General features: G+C 38.7%; 1 protein-coding gene across 2 annotated transcripts in view; it reads left to right on the forward strand.

Annotated features, from left to right (window-relative positions):
* Positions 1 to 25,377, forward strand: part of Cpq (carboxypeptidase Q) — a 472,588-nt gene that overhangs the window by 76,063 nt on the left and 371,148 nt on the right. For both annotated transcript variants that reach the window (XM_036209105.1, XM_036209106.1), the window contains exon 2: positions 11,914 to 12,367. In XM_036209105.1, the coding sequence (XP_036064998.1) occupies positions 11,935 to 12,367 (433 nt within the window). In that variant the 5' untranslated portion in view covers positions 11,914 to 11,934. The remainder of the gene's footprint in view (positions 1 to 11,913; positions 12,368 to 25,377) is intronic.

Below are 25,377 nucleotides of genomic sequence, written 5' to 3' on the forward strand. Positions count from 1 at the left end.
AGGATAACAGAGGTTCTGTGGAGGGTAAGCAGATCTCAAGTACAGTTTTCTTAGTGCCAGGAATAGAGACTAGCAAAGATGGAGATAGAAGACACAGAGGACGAAGATGAGGCTGAAAGCATAGGAGTTTAGTCTTTAGCAGGACTATGAGCTAGGGAACTGGACAGAACTGTAGTTATGGAGACAGGATTTCATCCCGGAGAAATAAAGTAGATGGATACAGAGTTTGGTGTGTCTAGAGTTGTGTGTCCTGCCTTGAATGCCTGGTGGAGCTGTAGCTGACTGATAGAATTTTGTCTTAGTGGAATAAAGTTAATAGACATAAGAACATAGTATATGTAGATTTTTTTTTCCCCTCAGATCCCACGCCGGACTTAACTGAGCCTCTGGACCCTGGGTACTCCATAATTGCCTCCTATACCTTTAAATTAAAAAAAAACAAAAACAAACAAACAAAAAAACCCCCCAAAACAAAACAAAACAAAAAACAAACAAAACAAAACAAAAACAACAACAACAACAAAACCCAATTGCAAACCCCAAATACAAAGTCTGTTATAAGGTTCCCAGCTGATATTATTTCATTGTAATTTTATCCATTTTTCTTGTCTTCAAAAGCAGGCAATGGAGTTTCTTATTCTTATTGCTCCAGTCCATTCTGATGTCAATAGAGAGTTACCTTCAGCCATCTGAATGACAAATATATCTCTTTGTGAGAGGTAGAAATGTTTGGTATGCCTGTTGTTGGAAAAAGAGAGAGAGAGAGAGAGAGAGAGAGAGAGAGAGAGAGAGAGAGAGAGAGAGAGAGAATGGGGAAATGAGCCCAATAAGTTTTCTAATATAGAAGTAAAAATGCTTATCACCAAACAATTGACTATCAGGACTCTGTCCTTCCTAAAAAGAGTCAACTCTGGCTTATTCTGATGGGATAAGGTGGAAGGGGAAATGAAGACAGTTTGGCATATGCATGGAGTGGTCATGAACCATTCATTGTAGCCTGTGGAAAGAGAATGTTCTACTGTTGGATTGTTCTCAGACCACCACTCTTCGAGACCCACACTCCTGGGATTCTTCTGGTCAGACATCAGTATAGCAATTGCTCCACTCCCATCATCCTGCGAGCCTCTGGTGTAGTTTTCAGGACCTGTGGAAGCAAAAGAGGGATGTCATGAATGGTATGCACTCTCCCTTTGTCCATCTATTAGGATTGACCTCTCTTCCTTCAGTCTCCTTGTTTCTACAAGATGCATATATTATTCAGTATGTTAAGCTATATTGAAGAAAGACTCACTATCATAGCTCATAAAAAATAAAAGTATAGCTGAGTGGTGGTGGTGTATGCCTTTAATCAAAGCACTCTCGAGGCAGAGACAGGCAGATCTCTGTGAATTAGAGGCCAGTCTGGCCTACAGAATAAGTTCTAGGACAGTCAGGGTGACACAGAGAGAAACTCTGTTCCCCCCAAACAAAAACAAAAATAGGGTATATCTGTTTGATAAAGTGAATTAGCCCAAAATAGGAGCTGGGCATGCAGCAGTCCTTTCCTCTTTCATTCTGATAAGTAGACAGAATTTTGTTTCTCTTCTTTGTGGCTATTTCCAGAAGTGAAAATAAGTGTTAGTGATATTTGAAGAATTGTTTAAATTTCTTACAGGTCAGTCAGATAAGGAGGTTTTACTTTTTCCTTTTGGAACAACTACCAAATACATAGAACACTACAAAACCAGAAGAGAGAGAGCCTCTGTTATGCCCTTGGCCCAGCCCTCCTCAGGAGAGTATCTCAGTCTCTCTGTAGATTACAGTGTAATGATAAATCCAGGAACTTGTCATTGGTATCATTTGTAGATTTTATTCAGGCTTTACCAGCTGTTCTGAGGTGGATTTTCCTTAGTATAAAATCTATCGTCCTGCTTTTAAATTCTAAGTAGAATTGAAAATGCACTTGAGAACAAATGTTTATGCTGGGTCTTTCATTTTCTTCCTGTATTGCCCTCCTGTCCCTCTTCATGTGAAAAATAGCAGAGTTATTTCAGTTATCACAACTTCAATGTTTACTGTGTGTATCAGTTACTCTTCTCATTGCGGTGGCTGACTATCTGACCAGAATCAAGTGAAGGGAGGCAGAGTTCATTTGGGCTCATAGTTTGAAGGGTTAGTCCATCATGGCAAGGAAGGCACGGTAATAGGAATTTGAGATGATTGGTCACATTGTGTCTATCGTCAGGAACTAGAGAACAGACAGGAAGTGAGGCAAGAGCATAAAACTCAGGCTACCTACAACAGTCTACCTCCTCTTGTAAGGTTACACTTTTCAAAGATTCTATAACATGACTTTCCAAAACAGGGTCACCAACTGGGAAGTAGGTGACCACACATGAACTGAGAGGGAAATTTCACATTCAAATCACAACATTCTAGCCTGGCCCCCATAGACTTACGTGCATCTCATAAAGGAAACTCCAACTTTAAAAGTCCGATAGTCTTTAACAGTCCCCTGGTTTACAAGTACAGACTCTTTTGAACTTAATAGAGACTCTCAACTATGTGCCTCCATAATATCAAAAACCCCAAGCAAACAAAGTAAAAATGGCACTGCGTTAAAAACCCCTTTCTAAAAATGAGAAGTGGGAACATATGAAGGAAAGATCAGAATGAAGCAAGACTGAAAACCATTACAGCAACACCCTAGCATACAGCAACACCCTAGCACCTCCTTGTGGAGGGTCCAACAGGGCCACACATTGCCTGGCCTGCGTGACTTTCTGGAACCTTGGTCCAAGCTGCTATGAATCCCTAACTCTGTCATCTTTGATGCCCATAAAACCACTTCCATAAGGAGATGCTATGGATGTTGCTGTTTTGTTAACAAGCTCAAGATGGAGTCTAGTCTCCTAAGACCATAGTTATGTTTGGTCCTGTACTACTGCTTCCTTCCTGATAGGAAGACTTGCAGGTGCTAAAAAGAGTTTTTATTTTTATTTTTATTTTTTATTGTTGTTGTTCTTAAGCTCTTTCAATAGCATTCTCAGGTTATGTTCTTTCCTTTCCAATAAAATTGCATTTCACAAGATGAAGTCTTCAAAGGCTGAGTCTTACCCTTAAATGGTCATCATTGCCTGTTTCCTGGTGGAGAACAGAGGTTTTACTTCAATGGTGCTAGTCTCTTTAACAACTATAGCTGCTTTCTTAGCACCCAGCTTGTCTGCAACTTTAAACTTTCTGTCCCCAACCTCCAGTTGCATATTTTTCCTATCTTTCTGTTCCACTTGTTCTCTTACACTCTAGGCCTGGATGTGAGCAGTGAGCAGTAAACATGATGTAGCCTTGAATGCTTTTCTGTCTCTAGATTTCCTGTATCAAACAAGTATGTTCATTAATTTTAAATTCAGATTGATTTAATAAACCCTTTCCTCCCCAAGCTGCTATGGTCATGGTTTTTCATTTCTGAAATACAAACTCAACTAAGGAGGAAAATTTGTTCAAGTATAGTAATGGTATATGCAGAGGGCATATAGAAGCATATTTTGTGAAGCATAGCTAGCTCAGATTTTAGAAGTCTAGCAGAGATTCCCATGGAGGACAAAATCTCAAGTGAATGTCTTGAAAGTTTAAACAGGTGAATAGGAGTTCTAGGACACATGATTAGCAAAGGAAAAGTGTTCAGGCCATAGGATCAGAATATGTTATGGCATTGAGGCATAAGAAATAATGGCACCTTAGAGATACTTTGAATAGTTATCTTTGCTGATTCATAAAAACATAGGGTGAAGATGGACAAGTGATGAGCCTGGTAAAGGAAATTGATGTGCCAGGCTGGATATTTTATCTAGAAGGCAGAAGGGGGTCTTCTGAAAGATTTGGAAGAGGAGGGAGAAAATTGAATTATATGATGTAGAAAACAGAGTAAATGGGAGGAAAGGAAGATGGAGATGGTTGTGATAGTTCAGATTAAGGTAAGGTGTCCAGAAACTAAGGTGGTGAGGAGAGCCTGGAGGGGAAGGGTAGGTGTTAAGGCTGCTTAGGAATTAAATGTGATGAGGCTTAGTGATTAACTGGCTGCAGAGTTGAAAAGACAGAGGGCCTAGAACAGTCCCACATACTAGAATGGTAGAAATACCATACTTCTAGAATAAGAGTTCAATGAGAAGAGGAGACTATAGAGGGAAGGTTATCAAAAAGCATGTGGATATGTTGAGCTTGAGATGCCTCTGGGGTGTCCACACTAAAGGAACTCCGTAATCTATATGTGAACTCAAGCGAGCAATAGCAAGTAAAGCCTTGGGAAAGACATCTTCAGTTGGAGTCTGTGGTGGGGTAAGGAGGCCAAGAAGCAAGCACTGTAAAATTTAAAGGACTGACAGAGGGAAACAATTCTAGGGGGAAAAGCTCTGGGGAGACAGCAGAGACTGAGGAAGAAGAGTATGTGAAGGAGGCTGGCAGCCCTTTTGGACATGGGTCTCAGTTATGACACAGGCAGAAATGTGCTCATTGGATTTAGGAGCAATGACATTCTTAATCACCTTAGTAAGTTCAGTTTCAATTGGCTTGGGGGAGAAAAACACTAAATCAGTAGATTGAATGATGACTTAAAATGTGAACCATTAAGAGTGTGATCTAATGTGACTTAGCTGGTAGCAAAGAGTGTTAAGAGAAGTTTGATTGGTGTTAAATATTTAAGGAAATCCATAATAAATTATTAGAGCAGAAAGGTAACTCTTATTTTATATGTGACATAAAAAGAAAAGCTTCAGATGAATTGTTAAAGCTCATGGGTGTAGAGAGAGATAGCCAGACCAAATCTCAGGTCTTCCAACTTCCTTTGTAGAAGAAACTTCTGACTATACTCAAGCAGGAGCAAACACATATTGGTCTGAGAAAAGTAATTGTTAGAGTGATGAATCAGAGCCATGTATAGAAGTAAGACAACTTGCTTGATGAGTATGTTAGGTGATTCTGTAAATGTTTACTGACAGATATTGTGTTTTTGGTTGTGTGTAAAAACAAAACACATTCCTTTAGGGGAACATGTTGAATGAATTTTTGTTTGTTTTTAAGGACAGGGTTTTTCTGTGTAACTGCTCTGGCTGTCCTGGAACTCGCTCTATAGACTAGGCTAGCCTTGAACTCACAGAGATCTGCCTATCTTTGCCTCCCAAGTGCTGGGATTAAAGGTGTTTGCCACCACTGCCTGGCATTTTTTTTTTAAATTAATTTTTATAAAAGTGAAATACTATTACTAAGTATTTTATTGTCTAGCATGGTGACAGACATGAAACATGGAACAGTAGCATGGGGTGTTGAGCAACCAGCTATACCTAAGAGTTAGAGACTGGTAAGCTGCACCAACTTCTTCCAGCCAGAATTGATGCAATGTCACTTTGGGGAGAGGGAACAACATAAGCAAAATCAGAGATGCATAAAGATGCAAGCCATGGCAAACAGCCTGCTGGGTCTGCTGCATAGGGACTTATGAAGACAGCAGGTTGTATTCACAGATGGGTGTTGCTTAAGCAAAATACTTCCACCTAGGTTACTTTTGAAGAAGAGTATTGTTTTCATAGTTCTAGAGGCCAGAAGTCTAAGATCTGGATACTGACACATAGTATCTGGTGAGGGCATCTGCTTTCAAGAATGGATTTAATTGTATCTTCCAGAGTGGATCAGTATGGTGTCCTCACATGGTGGAATACACAGAAGAACAAGATATCACTGCTTTCACCTTTGAGCCATTTAGTAGGGGTTCTAAATATCATTTGATGATATCAGAGCCCTTGTGTCTTCATCATTTTCCCAAAGCAACATTTCTTAATACTGTTGCATTGAGGATGGCATTTCAACATGAATTTTGGAGAGGGCACCACTATTCAAATAATAACAGAAAATATAACTGTGACATTGAGTAGCAAATAGTGGGAAATGTGTTTTTTTGTTTTTGTTTTTCAAGACAGGGTTTCCTCTGTGTAGTTTCAGTGCCTGTACTAGATCTCTCTCTGTAGACCAGGCTGGCCTGGAACTCACAGAGATCCACCTGGCTCTGCCTCCGCAGTGCTGGGATTAAAGGCATGCACCACCACTGCCCAGCTTAGGGGGAAATGTGTTTTAAACCTGAGTGATTTGAATTGTATTTAATGTGAATCTTGCTAGCTTAGGGGGAATTGTGTTTTAAACCCAAAGGTGATTTAAATTGTATTTAATGTAAATCTTGCAGCAAAACAGCAGTCCAGCTGGAAAACATACTAAATGCAAGAATATGTAATTCAGTGTTCACTGTTAGTAGTGGGAACTTGAATCATTCTTGTTTTTTGATCCTTTTCCAAATTGTGGTGCAATGTTATGGCATCTTGTTGATTAAATAAGTAACTAAAGAGGAAAGGTCAATATTAATTAAGCTTGAGTTTAATACAGACATATTTCTTCCTTAAGATGGCTGAAGATAATCACCCTAAATCCAGGGTGTTCCCAGGAATTGTGAAGTGAATCTTCGTGGGCCAGCATCTGTGTGAGGATTTAGCATTTCTGGTCCTTTTTTAAAAAATCTGCCCCCTGCTCTTGATTAAAGACTTAGAGTTGTATTTATATCAGTGAATCCTGCTCACCAATAAAAGATTTAGGGGAAATGTTTACATTTCTATATAACTACTACCTTCAGGTTTTAGAAGACAAAGTAACTAATACAATAAAGATGAATAAAACCCAGCAGACTCTAAATCTCACTCCCATCTTTCAGCACACCCCATTGCCTCTGTGTTTTTCTCCATTTTATTGGTCTGTTCATTCTGGAATTTTTATCAGAGCTGGAGACATTTTCAAACAATGAATTTTCAGGAATAATGTTTAGAAATGGAAGTAAAGGTTTATGATTTCTTTCCTCAAAATATATGTCTATTATTAGGATATAATTCAGAGTATGAGAAATGTTGCTTTGGGTTTCAGGTTTAAGTAGAAAAGAAAGAAAATGACATCCTAGGGGCTGGAGAGATGGCTCAGAGGTTAAGAGTATTGGCTGCTCTTCCAGAGGTCCTGAGTTCAATTCCCAGCAACCACATGGTGGCTCACATTCACCTGTTATGAAAGCTGGTGCCCTCTTTTGGCCTGCAGTCATACATGCTATATACATAATAAATAAATAAATCTTAAAAAAAAGAAAATGACATCATAAAGTTCTTTTTTTGTGTGAAAGATACTGTAACTACAGATTATGAAGGCAATATATGCAAAATGCAAAACAAATTTTTCTAAAGTAGTGCTCCAAATTTACCTGTTACTATATGTGTGTATATGTATATGTGTGTGCATGTTTAAACTTTCTGAATTTAAAGACATGATACAGCATGAGTTATAAAAATAGTTGTTTAACATTTTGAAGGATATTCCATTTACTATTTCTATAGTTTGAATTCAAGAAAAGGAACATTATTTCAACCCTCTTTGTGTAAGAATAAAGAACATTTAAAATGTGCAGCTTTAGTTTAGGCATCTTAAGTAGCTCTATAATTGCATGAAAGAATGCTGGGTCATTTTTTTTTTCTCAATTAGGTTATTAGTATTTGGGGGATTTTAAATGGAAGAAAATCTTTGAAAATGAATTCCTGACTAATGCATTGTCTACTTGTACAACATTTTTTCCATCTCTCTGAGAAATTTACAGAATAACCAATAGGTAATAAGTAAGTCTCTTTTGATACTTTGAGATATTTTACATATTGCCCATGTCCTGATATGGTTCTGTGTGGATTCTCTGTACTCAGGACAGGTGTACTGGAGATCTTTTCCTGGCTTCATGGTGGTGGATGAAGAGTCAGCATTCATTGCCCACACTGTCACAGCCCTCCAAGATACTTGGCTACATCTGTTTGTAGCTTCACACAGTGGATGTTTCCTTGGGGTATACTTTTGCCTTGTTGCTGCTGTATCATCCATGTTTTCCTGGGGATACTTCCTTCCTGTTGCTGCTGTATCATCCATGTTTTCCTGGGGATACTTCCATCCTGCTTCTGCTGTGTCTTCCATGTTTTCCTAGGGAATACTTCTTCCTGTTGCTGCTGTGTCATCTGTGTTTTTTCCCACTTACCCACCTACTTATCACTTCCTTTGTTGTATCCAGGATACATTTTATTAAGCTTCCCTCCCTTTGCATGTTTGTTTCCTATTGAATATCAGTTCCACCTTCTCCAAGTGCCTGTCAAGAAGCTCTGGCTTCCCTTATATTCCAGTTTAAGCAATGTTTGACCTAGACTTTGTGACTACTTCAGTTGCAGGGCTTTTCCTTTCTGTCTCTTCTGATGCTTGTCAGTTCTTTGGTCCTATCTCATATATTTATTTAGTCTCTAGCTTAAAATGGCTCAATAAACTTTTGTCAAATGAATTGACAAAAAAAAGTTAGGACCTAAAATGAAAGAAAAGTCCATTTCCAGTAGAATAAAGAGAAAATAAAATGTTTCAGTCAAGAAATAGTATTTGACTTTGTTCTTAACATAGAATTTTTTTTTTCCCTTTGTGGATTCCAAAGAAATACCACTGCAGCTCACTTGATTTCACCAATCCTTCTGCCCCTGCCCAGGGGCATTGTCTGCAGAGCCTATTGTAAGCCTTTGCAACTTGAGTACCCATGCTCTGTAGGTCATTAAAAGAGCCCGCTTCAATGTTGTGTCCCTCATGTCTTTATCTAAGTCTCTCTTTTCTTGGCACCCAAATGACATATGTTTACCATTCATAGGATAAAGTTGTGCATTTTGATTTTTCTAAGATTAGCCCTTATCTTTTAGAGTTGTTCTGTGGTACAGTGCTAATAGTAAGATTTGGTGAGGGGCCAAATGAGACCCTAACAACAGCAACAAAAAGAGTTGATAAGCATATTATTTTCTTCTCTATTGCCATGTGAAAACTCTGGCAAAGAAGCTTAAGAAAAAGGATTTTTTTTGATTGTTTGAGGTTAAATCTATTATGGCAGAAAAGCCAAAGTCTCAGGAGTTTGAAGTATCTGGTCATGCCACAGTCACAATCAGACACACAGAGTGAGGCGTGCTGCTGCTTCTCAACCTCCTTCTGCATTATAGTCCAGGACTGTAGCTGCTGGCTATGCCACAATCACAATCAGACACACAGAGTGGGCATGCTGCTGCTTCTCAACCTCCTTCTCCATTATAGTCCAGGACTGTAGCTGCTGGCTATGCCACAGTCACAATCAGAAACACAGAGTGAGGCATGCTGCTGCTGCTAAATCTCCTTCTCCATTATAGTCCAGGACTGTAGCCAGAGAATAGTGAACCCTATCTGAAAAATATAATCTGGTGAAATATTTTCATTATTTTGATTGTTTAACAAAATTTAACCTTTAAAGGCGTGCATAGGTATTGTAATTATGGAAATAAACAAAAAAACATGTATATAAACAATTATAGGAAAGAAAAGCAGCCACAATGCAGAGTTGCCATACTTTTCACAATTCTTAATTATTATAGCAAGTTTTTATTTCTGAAGCTTGTTTGTGAAGGAGGGAAGGCCACTTTCATACCCTAAGGAAGCTAATACCTAGAGAGATACGAAAAGGTACGTAGTGACTACATAGGATCTAGCAATTATCCTACTTTATTTTGAGGGTGGAGAGACAAATTTATACACAAATATAGATGCTAACATCCGTTATGATAGAAGCACAGATGATGTAAACAGCTTGGAGGTTTGGTTGGATAGGGCTCCATGGGAGGTTATTTTTAAAACATTCTCACTGAAGGTATTTTGCAGGAGAATGGAAATAAGGTGAGGAGAAGAGAGTTGCAATATAAGAGAATGAATTTAAGTATTGACCCTAAGTCCTGAAACATTGGGAATTTGAAGAATAGTCTAAAACTGAATGGAGCTATAACATTGTTGACCTAAATACTAAATTAACTATTAATGACAAATAAATGAAGTTAATCATGTATTTAAGTAATCCAGTATATCTGGAATACTTTTGTTCTCACATTTACATCTTTAAAATCAAAGTAGTTGTATACTTTACACTTGCAAAATAAAACTGTTTCAGCTTGGACTAGCTACATTTCAAATACTACATGCCTGCAAGATTAGAAACATATGTATATGGGACAAGAAGAGGTAGAAGGAATGAAGGAGGGAAGGAGAGTAAGACAAGGAGAGAGAGGACAGGATGAAGAAAGGCAATTTAAGAGAGATTGTTGGTGCCGTTTTTAAAAGTTATTGTTTGTCAGTTGAATTTGAAATGCATCTGTATATCACTTTATGTTTCCAAGATCTGTGGTATAGGAACAACTTTCAGGTTTGGAATGCTTTGCAGACCAATATCTTTGTAAAATGAGGTAACAACGAATTAGATAAAGGTAAGGAAATAATAAACACTTTTTTGTTAGATTTGAAAAATCTTGTCTTTGTCTATTCTGTGCTTTGTAATACAATACCACAGACTATGTAATTAGTAATAAACAGAAACTTATAGGCTCACTGATTTGGAGGCTGGAAAATCTGATGAAGGGTTTCCTTATTACAAGGTTATTACAAACATATTCCAAGGTTACACGGCAGATGGACAGGAGAGGCTGTGAAAGAGAAGGCTATAAAGAGTTTACTCCTGTGACAACATCAGTTCATTCAGGAGGACTTCAAGACCTAAACTTAAAGGTCTCGATACCCAGTACCTCTACTGATGCCAATTAAACGCTGATGTGTCTTTTGGACGGGCCAGTCAAGCCACAAGATATGCACAATTTAAAAGGTGTCGACTCGATGTTATCCACACTTTCCACCATGATAGTAATTCTGTTTGAGCTGTGTGGTGTGGAAGCCTACTAAGTACTTGAAAAATGCCTGGAATGACTTTGAACTAAATTTTAAATTGTATTTAATGTTAATTATGTTAAAATGAGCCCATAGGACTATTGGCTCCTAAACTGAGCTGCACTAGATACACTTTTCTCAGTCTCCATGTTACTCTATGGACCTGAACTCTCTGCAGTGCTAAGTGAGCAGCACCATTTAGCATAGCACTTAGAACGGGAAAAACTTTATGTATTCCCAGCTTCTTAATCTGTCTATGCTAATGTACTTTATTTGTAAAAATAAAGGGCATGAGAGTGTCCCTCCAGAAGTGAGGCCACTAGGAAAATTAAATGTAATAACAAGAGCAATATACTTAGGACAGTGCCTGATACATAGCAATTTATTACAAAAATGTGTTATGTTGTTTTTATTACTATCATGTCAATGATGGGTATCACAGAGCTAAAGACTAATAAATCTCACTCTTTGTTTCTGCATTTGTTTTAGTTCTCTGCTTCTAAAAGCATATCACAGTTCCTGGAATATAGCTGAATAAATATTGTTGAAAAGAATCAGGTATTTTTAGTGGAAATGGAATTAGGAAATGTACTGAGAAAAAAATAACATCTGAGATGACCTCAAAGGTCAAGTTGTTCAGGTAAAGAAGAAAGAGCTCATTTGGGCAAAGGGAAGATGCACCCCAAGCTGCACAGTGTTCCATTAAGAGGGAAGATGGACCTCCAGTTGAGTAGAGCTCCATTAGGAGGGAACATGGACCTCAAGTTGAGTAGAGCTCCATTAAGAGGGAGGGGCAGCCAGCATCACTTTCACCATGCTTCTTCCCTTCCTCCTTCTCCCTCCCTCTCTCTGTCTCTGTCTGTCTGTCTATCTGTCTGTCTGTCTATCCTTTGTTAATGAGTGATTCTATAGGTTTGATACACACCGTCCTGTTAATAAGGCCAATTGTTCTTCGACTTGTCTATTCCTAGGAACTATATTGCTTGAATTTGATGGAGAACGTTGGATGATGGTTGGAAAAGGCAGAGGAATGCTGCTTGAAAAGTGGGCCATGGATTATGGGCAGATGCCTGTGAGGTTCTTTTTTCCTAAAACATGTTTCTTATTTATTTCTCTCAGGAAGAAAAACAACCAGAAACAATGAAGTTTCTTTTCTTCACGTTTGTTGGTGTCACTTACCTTTTATCCCTGAACTCTGGAAAAGCTATATACAAGAATGACATTTCTCAGAGAACATTTCAAGAAATAAAAAATGAAATAGGCAGCTATGAAGATGTTGCTAAAGCAATTATCAACCTTGCTGTTTACGGTAAATACCAGAACCGGTCCTACGAGCGTTTGGGACTTCTAGTTGATACTGTTGGGCCCAGACTGAGTGGCTCTAAGAACCTAGAGAAAGCCATCCAAATCATGTACCAAAACCTACAGCAAGATGGTCTGGAGAATGTCCACCTGGAGCCAGTCAAAGTACCCCACTGGGAGAGGGGAGAAGAATCTGCCGTGATGCTGTTGCCTAGAATTCACAAGATGTCTATTTTGGGTCTTGGCAGCAGCACTGGGACTCCCCCAGGAGGTACTCTTTGTTTTTTCAGTTGGCTATCCTTTTTAATCTAATTCTCCCTTCTGTTCTCCCCCCCCCCCTTTACCTTGTTTTGACACATAGATTTCATGAAAGCTAGGCTAGTATTGAATTCACTATGTATCCAAGGGTGACTGAACTTGTGATCTCCTTTTTCCACCTCCTGAGTACTGGGGTTACAGGTATGTCCCCACACCTGCTTTCTGTGATGCTAAGGCTTCATGCTTGCTGAGCAAGCTCTCTTCTAACTGTGCTACACCTGTAGTTCCACTCTCCTATAATTTTAAACAACTGGCATCCACTGGCATGACTGATTATAATATGCATGATTTCTACTGTGAGAAAATGTAACCATTTTCCATTTGATTTTCTTAGTGAGTTCTCAACTCATATTGTTTTACTTCTTCCTTCTTCCTTTTTTTCCCCCTATTTCTTCCATTCTCTTCAGAAAGAAACTATGATGAGTGACTTTTTAAATAAGGTATTATCAACTCCCTGACTTCAGCTTTACCCAGCCCTTATAATGCCTGGATATGGAATATATATCCAGTTAGCAGTCACCTACCAGTAAAACTTGAATCTATTTATGGATTAATTTCCTGTGGCAGAGAAAGTATTTTGTATTCTTTTGAGTTTCTCTTATGCCAAGACCAAGCAGAAACATAGTTTATTTGAAAAAGATTCATATACTATAGTATTTATCCATTAGAAACATAGTGTAATGATTTTTAGTATATTCACAGACTTGTTTAATTCAAGAACATTTGGACTGTAGAACACAATCTGAGTTTTGAACATGTAATCCCTCCCTCCCCTAGACCTCGTAACTAGAGCAGCTGCATTTATCCTTCTAGTCCCACTCACCGAGACCCAGGAAGCCACTAATCTGCTTTCTGTACTTGTGAATTTTCTCATTCTGAACACCTCACATGTATGGACTAATGCACTCTATGGTCTTTGTAATTGATATCTTTCATTCAACACTATGTTTTCCAGGTCATCTATGTTGTGACACATTTAAATGCTTCATTTTGTTGGTGAAAGGCACTTTATTTTTGTTATCTTTATCAGTCAGTGACTCTTTAGGCTGTTTCCACTTTTCCCAATCATGAATAATGCCATTATGTACATTTATGCACAAATTTGTGTGGATACATCTTATTAATCTTGCTTATATACCAAGGAAAGGAATTTCTGAGCCATTTGGTAACTCTAGATTTAATTTCTTTAGGTATTGCCAAATTGTTCTCTGAAATTTGTATCCTTCTATGTTCTCATTAATAATGTCCAATTTCCCCATATACTTGCAAACACTTGCATTTATCTGTATTTTTGACTGTAGATACCTAACAGTATCTCACTGTGGTCTTGCTTCATATTTTATTAATGGTAAGTGATATTGAGCATCTATTGGTGAAATTATTAAGGCCACTCCACATAGTTAAAAGGGAGGTTTATTTTGTGGGGTAACTTACAAATGAAGGGATAGGTTGCAGGGTCTGGGAAAGGTATGGCACAGTCTGGCGGTGTTCTCTGGAGAACTCTGCTTGGTCTATCTCCAGCGTCCAGGGTCCTGGAACCAAAAGAAACCTCTCCTCTTGATCCTGGGTCTTCAGTGTCCTTTCTCAGCCCTGCCTTGTAGGCGTGACCATTACCAAAGCCTCAATGGGGGTTGGAACTTCCAGATCAAGGTTGGAATGGCTACCCACTACAAGGATCCCTCCATGCTTTTTATTATCAATAATTATTTAATTATTTATTATTTGTGTGTGTGCATGCATGTATATGTGAGTGTCTGTGTGTACATGAGTGTGTGTGTGTGTGTGTGTGTGTGTGTGTGTGTGTGTGTGCATATACATTAGGAGGTGTGGAGGTCAGAGGACTACTTGATAAAGTTAGTTCTCTCCTTCCACCATGTTGGTCTTGATTCATTTCTTTCCATCTTCCATGTCATGTCAGAGTTCAGGACCTAAAATACGTTACACCAAGTGTTACAGATCTTTTAGCTGATACTCCTGTCTTGTTTCATTTTAATCAATTTACATACTGTTGCTTTCATTGTCTCTGTAAAATGTGGACTGCTCTTGCACTTAAAAATCATTCCATTGTTCAGGATATTGTCCAAATTATGATCTGTGCTCAATGTACAAAAACTCATTCATGCTAAACTTTCCTTAGGACTATGTAGTTTTCGTAGTGATATATATACAACATATATACATACATATATATATATACATACATACATATATATATATATATATATATATATATATATGTGTGTGTGTGTGTGTGTGTGTGTGTGTGTGTTGTATATATATGTATCCATATTGTATCCAAATATTGATAAGGTTTGATTTGCAGCTGAGTGGCAGTGGCATGGAAGAGGGAGATAAATGAGCACCATCCAAGTCACAATTACAGAGTTCACTACAGTCTTCTTTCTGGAAAGAGAAGCAGCAGATTGGGAGGTTTAGAAAGCAGCAGCTTAGTCTCTTATACTCTCTGAGTTGGTCTCACAGAATCTTAAAATAGCCATCCTGCATACTACTAATGCATTCATCTAATGAATCTACCTAAGGCATGTAGGCAGAATTTCTCTGTGTCCCAGCAGCTGCTCCTAAATATCCATTCAGAGACTTATTATTAATTATAAATGCTTGGCTAATAGCTCAGGCTTTTTACTAACTCTTAATATTTTTAAATTAACCTATATTTCTTATCTACCTTCTGCCATGTGAGGGTAACTTCTTTCATCTTGAACTTCCTGTTTCCTCTCTGTGTCTTACTGGTAACTCCTTTGTCTCCACCCTTCTTCTTCCCAGCATTCTCTCTGCCTTCCAAATCCTGCCTACCTATCATCCAATCAGTTTTATTATTAACAATGAGAGAAACAAATTGTGCAAAGATTGTTCCACAGCATTTCCTCCTTTTTGTCTAATTACAAAGTAAGGTTTTAACTTTAACATAGTAAAATTATATATAATAAAAACAGTTATGAAGTAAGAATTACAGTTACAATATCCAGTTCATTTGTATTTTGGCAATATTAGAGAAAATATTTTATTTATCGTATTTTTGTGAGTTTAAAGTTTTATATCTAATTTACTTTTTATTATAACTGAGGAAAATTATTTAGTCTTTAACTCCCTCAAAGACCCCAGAAAGATGTAATGTTACCTAACAACAGGGATATCTGGCTGCTTGGACAGTCACCCAAAGTTTTTCTATAATGTTGGGGCATCCAACTTTGGCCTACAGGCCTAGTATATCTGACAGACATTTCTGAGAAGCAGGAAATTTTGAAGGACTGTCCTACCTTTTCTTGGAAAAGTTTAGCAGTCACATTTTTTTGCATCCTGTTGGCCTAGTTTGGACAGTATATGTTTTTTTTTTAGCATTGAGTCAAAGTCAGTTTCTTTGTCCAAATAGCTAGCTTTTGCCATAAAGAAAACAAACTCCACACGGAGTTTCTTTGATGGCCATTATCCTCTTTTGAAGTAAATTGGTGCTGGTCAGGAGCAGACATGTCTCACTGGCATGAATAGCCTTAGGGTATTAAAAACATTAAATGCCATATTCTATAGGTCTTTGAAGTGTTTGAGGACAATCTATCTACCTAATATTTCTGTGTATGACCTTGAAAACATGGCTAACATGATTTTGACTATTATAGATGATGAACTATCAGTTAGTATTTCTTAATTCTATATTACATGAGCTGTATGTAATGAGCTGCATAAGCACAATACACTAAACAAGAGTAGAAACATACATACAGTATAACAAAATTAACTTTAAATTTGTATCAATAAACCAAAATACATAACAACGTAAATTTTTTTGAGATTAATAGTTCTTTTTTGGTTTAAAGTAGATTCAATAATTTACCCTTTTATTCTGTCATTTCTATATCCTATCCCCCTTTTTTCCTTTTAAAAAAGGTCTTTGAATTTAACTCTTCTGTTTTTTTTTTTCTTCTGACTATGACCAACAGCAGCTTGTAACCAGCCTCCCTTAAATGATAACAAACATCCATAATCCAACTTTTGGGAATGTGGGCGTTGCTTTTTCTAGACTGCTTCATGTTGTCTGTGGGCTCTGGTATCTCCGGGGGAACCTTGAGAAAATCAGGCTAATTAGTAGGTCTTAGCTTGAATATTCTGTGAGGCTGGATCAACTCAGCTAGCAGCCTTGAAGCTGTTCTTGATGCTGGGCCATCTGTTTTATTAATGTCTGGTCCCCTTGCTCTGAAAATACATAAGCTTTTAAAGCTAATATACATATCTGTATTAATACAAGTATAGACTCTGCATTGTACACAAGTCATCCAAAGATGATGGCGTTTGAGCAGGTAAAGTATACATGTGTCTTGTAGTTCTTCGAGGTTTATTTTTTTATGTTTATAGTTAGGATTTTCAGGGAACCTTCCCTGATTAAAGCTGATCCATATCAACCTGGAGCAAATCTATAGCCTCTCAGCTCCTGTGAAAATAAAAGCATAACCTGTTCTCCAAGGTAACATATCCTTTGACTTCCATTTTGCAGTCATTTTTAAAATATATAGGTTGGTTTAATCCAGCAGTTTTCTTAATCCAGTGTTTCTTTGTAGCCAAAGAATTTAAAAATAAACAACAACATACAGGACCCAGACTCTCTGTGTATTTTCCATCTTTATGTGGCTTTTTTCTTTTATATTACTTTATTCCCTTTTTAAGGAATTTACTTTATTATTTTAAAACTTTTCTTTTCTCTCCAAAGCCTGTGTACATTTTTAAACACACTTAGAGTAACCAATTAAGAGGTTTTTTTTCTCTCTGGATCTGTCTGTACCAAGCATCTTTTTTGTTTTTTTTATCACATGAGATGAATCTTAAACTGTTATGTCAGCTTTATAATATAATAAACCAGTGTAGTTTAGCTTAGTGCGCAGGGCAACATGAATTGCTAAATAGTCTTATTAATAAAAACACAGAACCAGATATTGGGGTGAAAGCTGAAAGATCAGAGGGATAGAAAAAGCCAGCCACAAGTTCTTACTGCTAGGAAATCCTCAGCCCAAAAGACCTACTTCCTGAATACTCACGCGTTATATACCTTTTTGTGCCCTGCCATCTTACTTCCTCTCTCTGCTCAGACCTCTATGGTTAACTAGTGCTGGGATTAAAGGCATGTGCCACCATGCTTGTCTCTGTTCCCAGTGTGACCTTGAACTCACAGAGATCCCAGATGGATCTCTATTTCCCAAATGCTAGGATTAAAGGTGTGTGCTACCACTGCCTGACCTTTATGTTTAATATAATGGTTAGATTATTCCTCTGATCTGAGGCAAGCCTTATTTGTTAGAGCACAAACAAAATATCAGCACAGTATGGCAATAATGCATGGTGGCTGGTGGCTGGCTCTTCCCACAGGTAGCTGCTGGGATACCCATCTCAGTACCGCAGCTGGCATGAGAGACACAAGACCACAAAGCCATGCTTGGCTCTGTTTTTGTGTGTTTAGAACCTTTTCTTAAGCTTTCTTAGGTTTTATGTGGATGTAGGTGCCCGACATTTGGACGCCATTTGTAGGGAGACTTTTCAGTCCCATTTGCCAGTTCTCAAATAACCAACACAGAGACTTAATATTAATTATAAATGATTTGCTCAGGCTTGTTACTAACTTACTCTTACATTTGAAATTAACCCACATTTCTTATCTATTCTTTGCAATGTGGCAGTACCTTCTTTCATCTTGCATCTCCTGTTTTCTCTCTGTGTCTCACTGGCAACTTTTCTGAATCTATCCTTCGCCAAATCCTTCCTAGCTATCAGTCAGTCAGCTTTTTACTAAAAATCAAAGCAACACATATTTACAGTGTACAAAGATTGTTCCACAGCAGAGGCATTTTACACACAGCACTTCTTATTTGTTGCTGAGGCAATAACTAGTTTAGTGACAACATCCTACCATTAGCTAATTAGTTATTTGCACCTGTCCTTTTCTTCCTTTTTGTTCTCATAGAAATAGCATTGTCTCAGCTGGTGGAGGAGCATAGTCTCTGATATCTAGGCACACGGAGTATCAGTGCTCTGGAGAGTGTATTCATGGGTACTTTGAATTTGGAGGTATGAAATCAGCTGGTAGATCTGAGTGAAAAGTGTCAGAGTTTGCAAATTTGACTGGTTATTATGTAGATTTACTCACATTATCTTTGGGTAGATGTTAGGCCACATTCAGATAACACCATCTTGCCAAATACTAGTGCTATTCTGAGACAGACTTTTCACTGTGGCCATGCCTTCCTAAGGGTTTTCTTTCTTCATCTCTTCTAGTCTATTTCTGTTCCTATCTTTCAGGTATACCCATTTAGTCCTGATTGTTTCTGTAAGAATAGGATAATACTACAATCTGTTCTTCTGGGAAAGTTAAGAGGCATGGGTCAGAAAGTCTGGAATACAATGGCTGGATTGTATGCTGAACTTTCTGCATTCCTTTTACAGGAACACAAAGTAGCTTTGCATATTCTCTGCACCTTCATACTGTCACACTAACATGGCTCAGGAAGTCAAAGCAATACGGCAAAATCACTATTGAATTTGATTACATAAGAATCAAGAAGTTATATTTATGGGCAGTGAGACAGTTCAATAGGTAGAGGCCCCTGGGAACAGCCTGAACACCTTAGTTCCATCCCTGGATGCCACAAGACTGCAGGAGAAAATAAAACTACAGAGTTGTCCTCTGACCCAGGAAAGTTGGTGGTTTTGTCAGAGACCTGGGAGCTAAAGAGCTGATTGTATAGATTCCATTTTGGGTTAAATTGCCTGGGAACCAGGAATGCTGAAAATAAGAAAAATTGATATCTCATCTGAATCAGTCAGTGTTGATTCAATATTCCTCTGCTCTTTTATCCATGCAGGCCCTTAGTTGTTGTATGATGCTAGTCCCAATTGTGCAGTTCAAATGCTAATCTTTTCTGGAAACAGCCTCACTAACACACACAGAAGTATGTTTAGTCTGCTCTCTGGGCATTCTGTGGTCTTGTCAAGTTGAAAGAATACAATTCTTAATCATTTCAATTGCTAGATAGGTGACAAAGTAGTAGGTCACTTTTGAACTGTAGAGAGATATAGTGATATTTTATTTTGTATTTGTATTTATTTGTACTGAAATGTGATTTTATTTGTATGTTAATTAGCAAAGTTGCCTGGGAGTCAGGGCTAATAGCAAGCCATAGCAGAAGCTGGGCGGTGGTGGCATACACCTTCAATCCAGATCACATGACAGGCAGATCTCTGTGTGTTCAAGGATACAACCAGCATGGAGATACATGCCTTTGATCTCAATACCAACCATAGAAGACCTGGAGGGCTGTACAGACAGGCAATGATGAGGAGGTCATGTGGTTGGGTTTACAACCAATGGGAAGGCAGAACAGAAAGTCTATAAAAAAGACAAACACACAGGAAGTAGGTCTCTTGCTGAGGGACGGACAGGAGGGTAAGGTTTTTAGCTCTTAGCTATTACTCTGACCTCTTGGGCTTTCATCTCTGCATTGGCTCTGTTTCTTATTTAACAAGATGGTTACATCTACAGAGAGAGATGGCATGGGTGACAGGTGAAAGGAAGGCAGTGTATGAATAGGTTGAAAACTTAGGACAGGGTCAGATGGGTCACAGTTGGGGAAATTTTCTACACATTTACAAATAAAGTCATTTCCACAGAGCATCTCCTTTACTGTATGACAAATGTGTGGGAAAAAAGAAAGACCTGGGAGGGTCCAGATTTTAAGGGGTCAGTGGTTTGGATTTGGCCTCAGAAATGGAGGAGCAAATAAGTTAAAATAATAATTAATATCTTCTGGATATAAGAGGTGAAATTGAAAGAATCAAAGATGATAAAGTGTTTTAAGTTTGAGTTACTAGAGAAATGAAGTGATATTATAGAAAGTGGAAGACTAGGGAAGAAACTGGCTGGAGACAGTAGGTAATGACTATAGGTTTAGACACACTGACATGCTGAGGCTAATTTCATAGAAGGCAGTCACATCTTCTTATACAGTGACACCAAATGTCACAAAGTGTCAACAGTGAGCCAAACCAATTCTACCTGCTGGGTATGTCTTGTTTCCTTCAGTTTAATTCTTCAAATCCATCAGTGTCTTCCATGCAGTCTGTCTAACAAATGCACTGAGCTTGCTGACAGTAAGGGCTGTCCAAGTTCTGTCTCCCCATTCCTGAAGACAGTACTGGTCAAGTCACAGGGGTTCAGCAGTGTGCTACTACATTGAAATTATTGTGTTCCCAAGACAGGGTCAGATGGTGTGACACAGAAAGTCAGATGAGGAGCACTGGTAGGTAATATGGGAACAAGAAGAAGTAGAGTGATCCAATCTGGTAATCACATAAGCTTTCAGAGACATGGCAATAAAAAAAGAAGGATTCACATATAACAAATTTTGTTGTTGTTGCTGGTTTGCTTGTTAGATAGGAAACAAGAACCAAAGACAAATGAGTGTGAGCATGCAAGATGTACTTGTCTAATGACTGACAATAAGGTTTATATTGAGGAGAGATGAGTGGATAGCTATAAGCCCAAAAGGTACAGAGGTAGACTATAAAACTACCAAGGCCATCACATATATTTCTAGAAACTATTTTTAGAGCAGGAAAGACAAGAGCAGTATTATATAGTAATTTAATCCAGAAATTTTAATAAAGGCATAGAGAACTAGGAACTAAGAGTTTTTAAGTTTTAATCTTTAATAATATGACCAAGATCATTATAAAATTTCTCTGAACATCTTGAATAAGTTTCTACGTTGTTTACTATTAATGATTCTGATTGCCTGAGAATTTTTCTTTTCAGTAAATGTCTAGATTTTTAATTCTTAAAAAAATCTAACAAATCAAATAACAGTTCATATTCTGTTGCTCACATAGACATAAGTTAAGTACTTTCTAGTCTTACCTTCATGGGAAAGTGTGGATCTCATTGCCCACCAATAGACCCTCACAAACTACCTGTCTGCCTGTTCAGCTATCAGACTATGGTCCAAATGACTTTAAAGCTAATAGGGATTTTAGTTATAGAACAAATTATTTATGTTTTTATAAAGATCTAGCTTGCTACATTGTCCTGCTTTTGAAACTTACATTTCAAGTACATTTTTTGTGCTTAATTTGAGTGAAATCACTACAAAACATTCAGTGATTTGTTTTCTAAGACATTCTTAGAACAGGACATTCATCCTCAGGCTGAAGTGTGGCTGTATTTTTAATACCTAAAAGCATTTACTTAAACACCTATTTGTGACTATGTCTGTCTGAATAAAAAAATGGCTGGTGGCATTCCAAAAAATGTATATACTCCATAAAATCTTTACAAATAGTATTTCCTGGTTATAAAAATAATATTTTACTTCAAATGTAAAACTTTGAAGAATAAAACATCACTAGGAAAATAAGACAACATAAAATCCTATTGCCCTGCTGGCCCTGTTGTACATATATACTTTATTTTCTTCTATGTGTTTGTTTACATTCATTTATAACATAGTGTGAACTTTAATGAGATTGAAGCATAATTGTTCAGAACCTGAGCTTGAATCCAAATCCAATCACTGACAATGTGCTCCTTTAACTTCAGAAGTCTGTTCTGTGTTCTGAAAAATGGAGACAGCTGTGTCTACCTTGTTGTGATCATAGAAAATGAGAGGATGAGCTCTCCATTGTTGGCTCCTGACATGGTTTCTAGTCTTTTCTCTTGGTGTGATGTCGCTAAGCTGTGCGCCGTCCATGCTGTCCCTGCTATTCATTATGAATATTTAAGTTTAGTTTTATTACAGTAAGAGTCAGAGCCAGACTCTCCCGCTGAAGGTTGTCTCATGCAGAAACTGTCCCATTTGCATTGGAACTTGAGAGTTATCTCCTTAGTACCTTCCATGTGCATCTATTTGGTCTCTTCCTGGAATGTCTTGGGTTTATCTGCCTAGTGACAACACTCTCCTCATGTACACACCACAACTGGAGTTGGTAGAAGTGAAAAAGTCAATAGTGGAGATGCATGTGACCATGTAGATGGGTTGCCCCCTAGAGTCCTTTTAACAAAGATACTGAAGTCTGGGTTTGGAGCTGTGCTGGTTCGTTTTATGTCAACTTGATACAAGCTAGAGTCCCTGGAGAGGAGGGAGCCTCAACTGAGAAAAATGCAGCAATAAGATAGAGCTACAATAGGCAGGCCTGTAGGGTATTTTCTTAATTAGTGATTGATGGGGGAGGGCCCAATATAGCATGAATCTTAAAAGTTCTTATTAATGAAATCAAAAAACCCGAGGCCAGTTATTGGGTGAATGCTGGAAGATCAGAGAAGCAGAACAAGCCACAGCTATCTCACCTTGCTAGTTCCTCAGGTGATCCTGTTTCCTCAGGCTGGAAGCTTCTGAGTCCTCCTTCACATGAATCTCAGCTGAACTGTGTTGCTCCAAAGACTGAATACTTCTCCAGCCAAATGCTTAACTAACTAAATGCTTAACTCCCTAGTTCCTGGCCCTCACGCCTTATATACCTTTCTCTTTCTGCCCCCATTCCCTGGGGTTAAAGGTTGTGTTTCTGGGATTAAAGGCGTGGGTCACCATGCTTAGCTGTTTCTAAAGTGGCCTTGAACACATAGAGATCCACCTGGCTCTGCCTTCCAAGTGCTGGGATTAAAGGCGTGTGCTACCACCGCCCAACTTCTGTTAGGGCTTACTCTTCCTATTTTCTAGCCACCATTTTTGGCTTTGTTCTAGTGGCTGTCTGTTCTCTGACTCCAGATATGTTTATTTCAGGGAACACACAATATTTCAGGGAACACAATACCCACCACAGCCCAACCTGTTGTTGGTGGGACCATCCCAGGTCAGTGGTCCTGAGTTCTATAAGAAAGCAGGCAGAGCATACCATGATGAGCAAGCAAGTAAACAGCAGATGCCCCTATGGCCTCTACATGAGCTCTTGCTTCCAGGCTCCTGCCTTGTTTGAGTTCCTGTCCTGGCTTCCTCCAATGATGAACAGTGATATTGAAAGACCCCCTACAATAGCTTTAGCTTGACTGCCATTTTGCAAGGCTTAAACATAAAGAACAGGATATCTGCGGTTCAGGGGAAGAAGGCCAAACAGGAGTTCATAACTATGGTCGGCCACCCGGCCTTGGGAGATAAACCATTGAGTCAAAACAGGATATCTATGGTGGGCCACCTGGCCTTGGGGAATAGACAGTTGGGCTAGGAAAACACCACTGTGCCCTAGACAAGGCCAAGTCAGCCGCACACATCCAAATTCCGAGATGTCCACAAGTTCACCCTGGCCTTATTTGAATCAATCAATGGGAACCCTGTAACTATGCTTCTCGCTTCTGTAACCGCGCTTCTGCCCCTGGGATCCTATAAAAAGTCCCCTTTCCCTAGGAGGGTGCGCAAGTCCTCCGAGAGACTTGTGGCCCCAGGTACCTGTGCATTTGAATAAACCCTCTTGCTGTTTGCATCTGATCCGTGGTTTCGGCGTGTTCCTTGGGTTCGGGGTCTCTCCTGAGGGAAGATCTCCACTGGGGGTCTTTCAATATACAGTAGTGTGATCCAAATAAAACATTTCCTTCACAACTTGCTTTTTTGGTCATGGAGTTTTGTTGGAGCAATAGAAACCCTAACTGAGACAAGTTGGTACCAAGATTGTGGAGTATTGCTGTGACAGACATTACCATGTTGTTTTGGGGAGGATTGTGGAAGGACTTTGGAACTTTGTGCAAGAAAAACAAGAAAAATTCAATGCTCAGTGAGCTCTTCTGTAGGAGCTTGGAAGAAGAACGTTGAGAGCAGTGCAGAAGACAGAGGCCTGGCTGGGGAAGTTTCAGCTGGAAGGTTAAGTACTCTGTTAGGGCCATTGTTATTTTGAATTAAGATTCTATGGTTCTCGGGAGCAAGGGCTGAAAAATCAGCCATGATTAACAAGATCTCAGAACTACTAAATTGAAACCTTTGATTTGTTGGAATACTTGATTCTGGTCAAGTGGAGCTGAGAAATTAGTGGTGATTAAGAAGAGACCAGCATCACTGAAATAAAATCTTCTGGAAGTCTTTTTTGAAAATAAGCATACAGAAGCTGTGTTCCAGATGTGGCCAAGATTGTTCCTTGCACTGGCACCTGGACTTGGTAGTGCAAGAGTCACACAGGTGGAACTTTTGAATGCATGAAGGGATCATGGCACTGTGAGAAGCCAGGAGAGGCCATTGGTGAAGGAAGGTGCAGCCTTAGTAGCAGTTGAAGGCCCAGGATTGACGGGGTCATGCAAAGAAGTTGAGGCTTGGCACCATGAAGATAGCCTATGAGAGGCTATTGGTGAAAGTGCAACCCAGTTGCAGCAGAAGCCCCCAGCATTTTGTCGATATCAGTACTATGGGATGACCACCAAGAATGGCAGCAGCAGTGGAGTGGATCCAGACAGAGCTTAGAAGACACGCTGTGTGTGCTCCAGGGGACAGAGCTGGAGAAATGACCCAAGACCCTTGGAGGAGCAGAGGAGATCGTGAGTGAATCCCAGATAGTTGGATGTTGATTTATTTATACTATTGGAGTTTGGTTTTGCTTTGTTCAGATTGTGACTGTGCCCTGATTCTTCCAGTTGAAGAAAGTGCTTAATTTGTTTTTGATTTTACAGGAGTCCACAGTTGAGAGGCTGAATTTTTAAAGAAACTATACATTTTAAAAGACACTGGGTTCTTTTTAAAAAGAGACTGAATTGTAAAGTGTTTGTATTTGTAAAAGCTTTTGAAATTGTGGGACTTTTAAAATTAATTAAATTAATTTATTTATTTGTTTGTTTGTTTATTTGTTTATTTTTACATCCCAACCACAATTTAGCCTCCCTCCTCTCCTCTCACTTCCTTTCCCCACCTCCCCTCTGCTTGCCCCAATCCATTTCTGTTCAGAAAGGAGCAGGCTTGCCATAGATATCAACAAAGCATGGCATATCAAGTTTCAGTA

This window comes from Onychomys torridus, chromosome 16 (genome assembly GCF_903995425.1).
Source record: "Onychomys torridus chromosome 16, mOncTor1.1, whole genome shotgun sequence".
In the NCBI taxonomy this organism is placed as follows: Eukaryota; Metazoa; Chordata; class Mammalia; order Rodentia; family Cricetidae; genus Onychomys; species Onychomys torridus.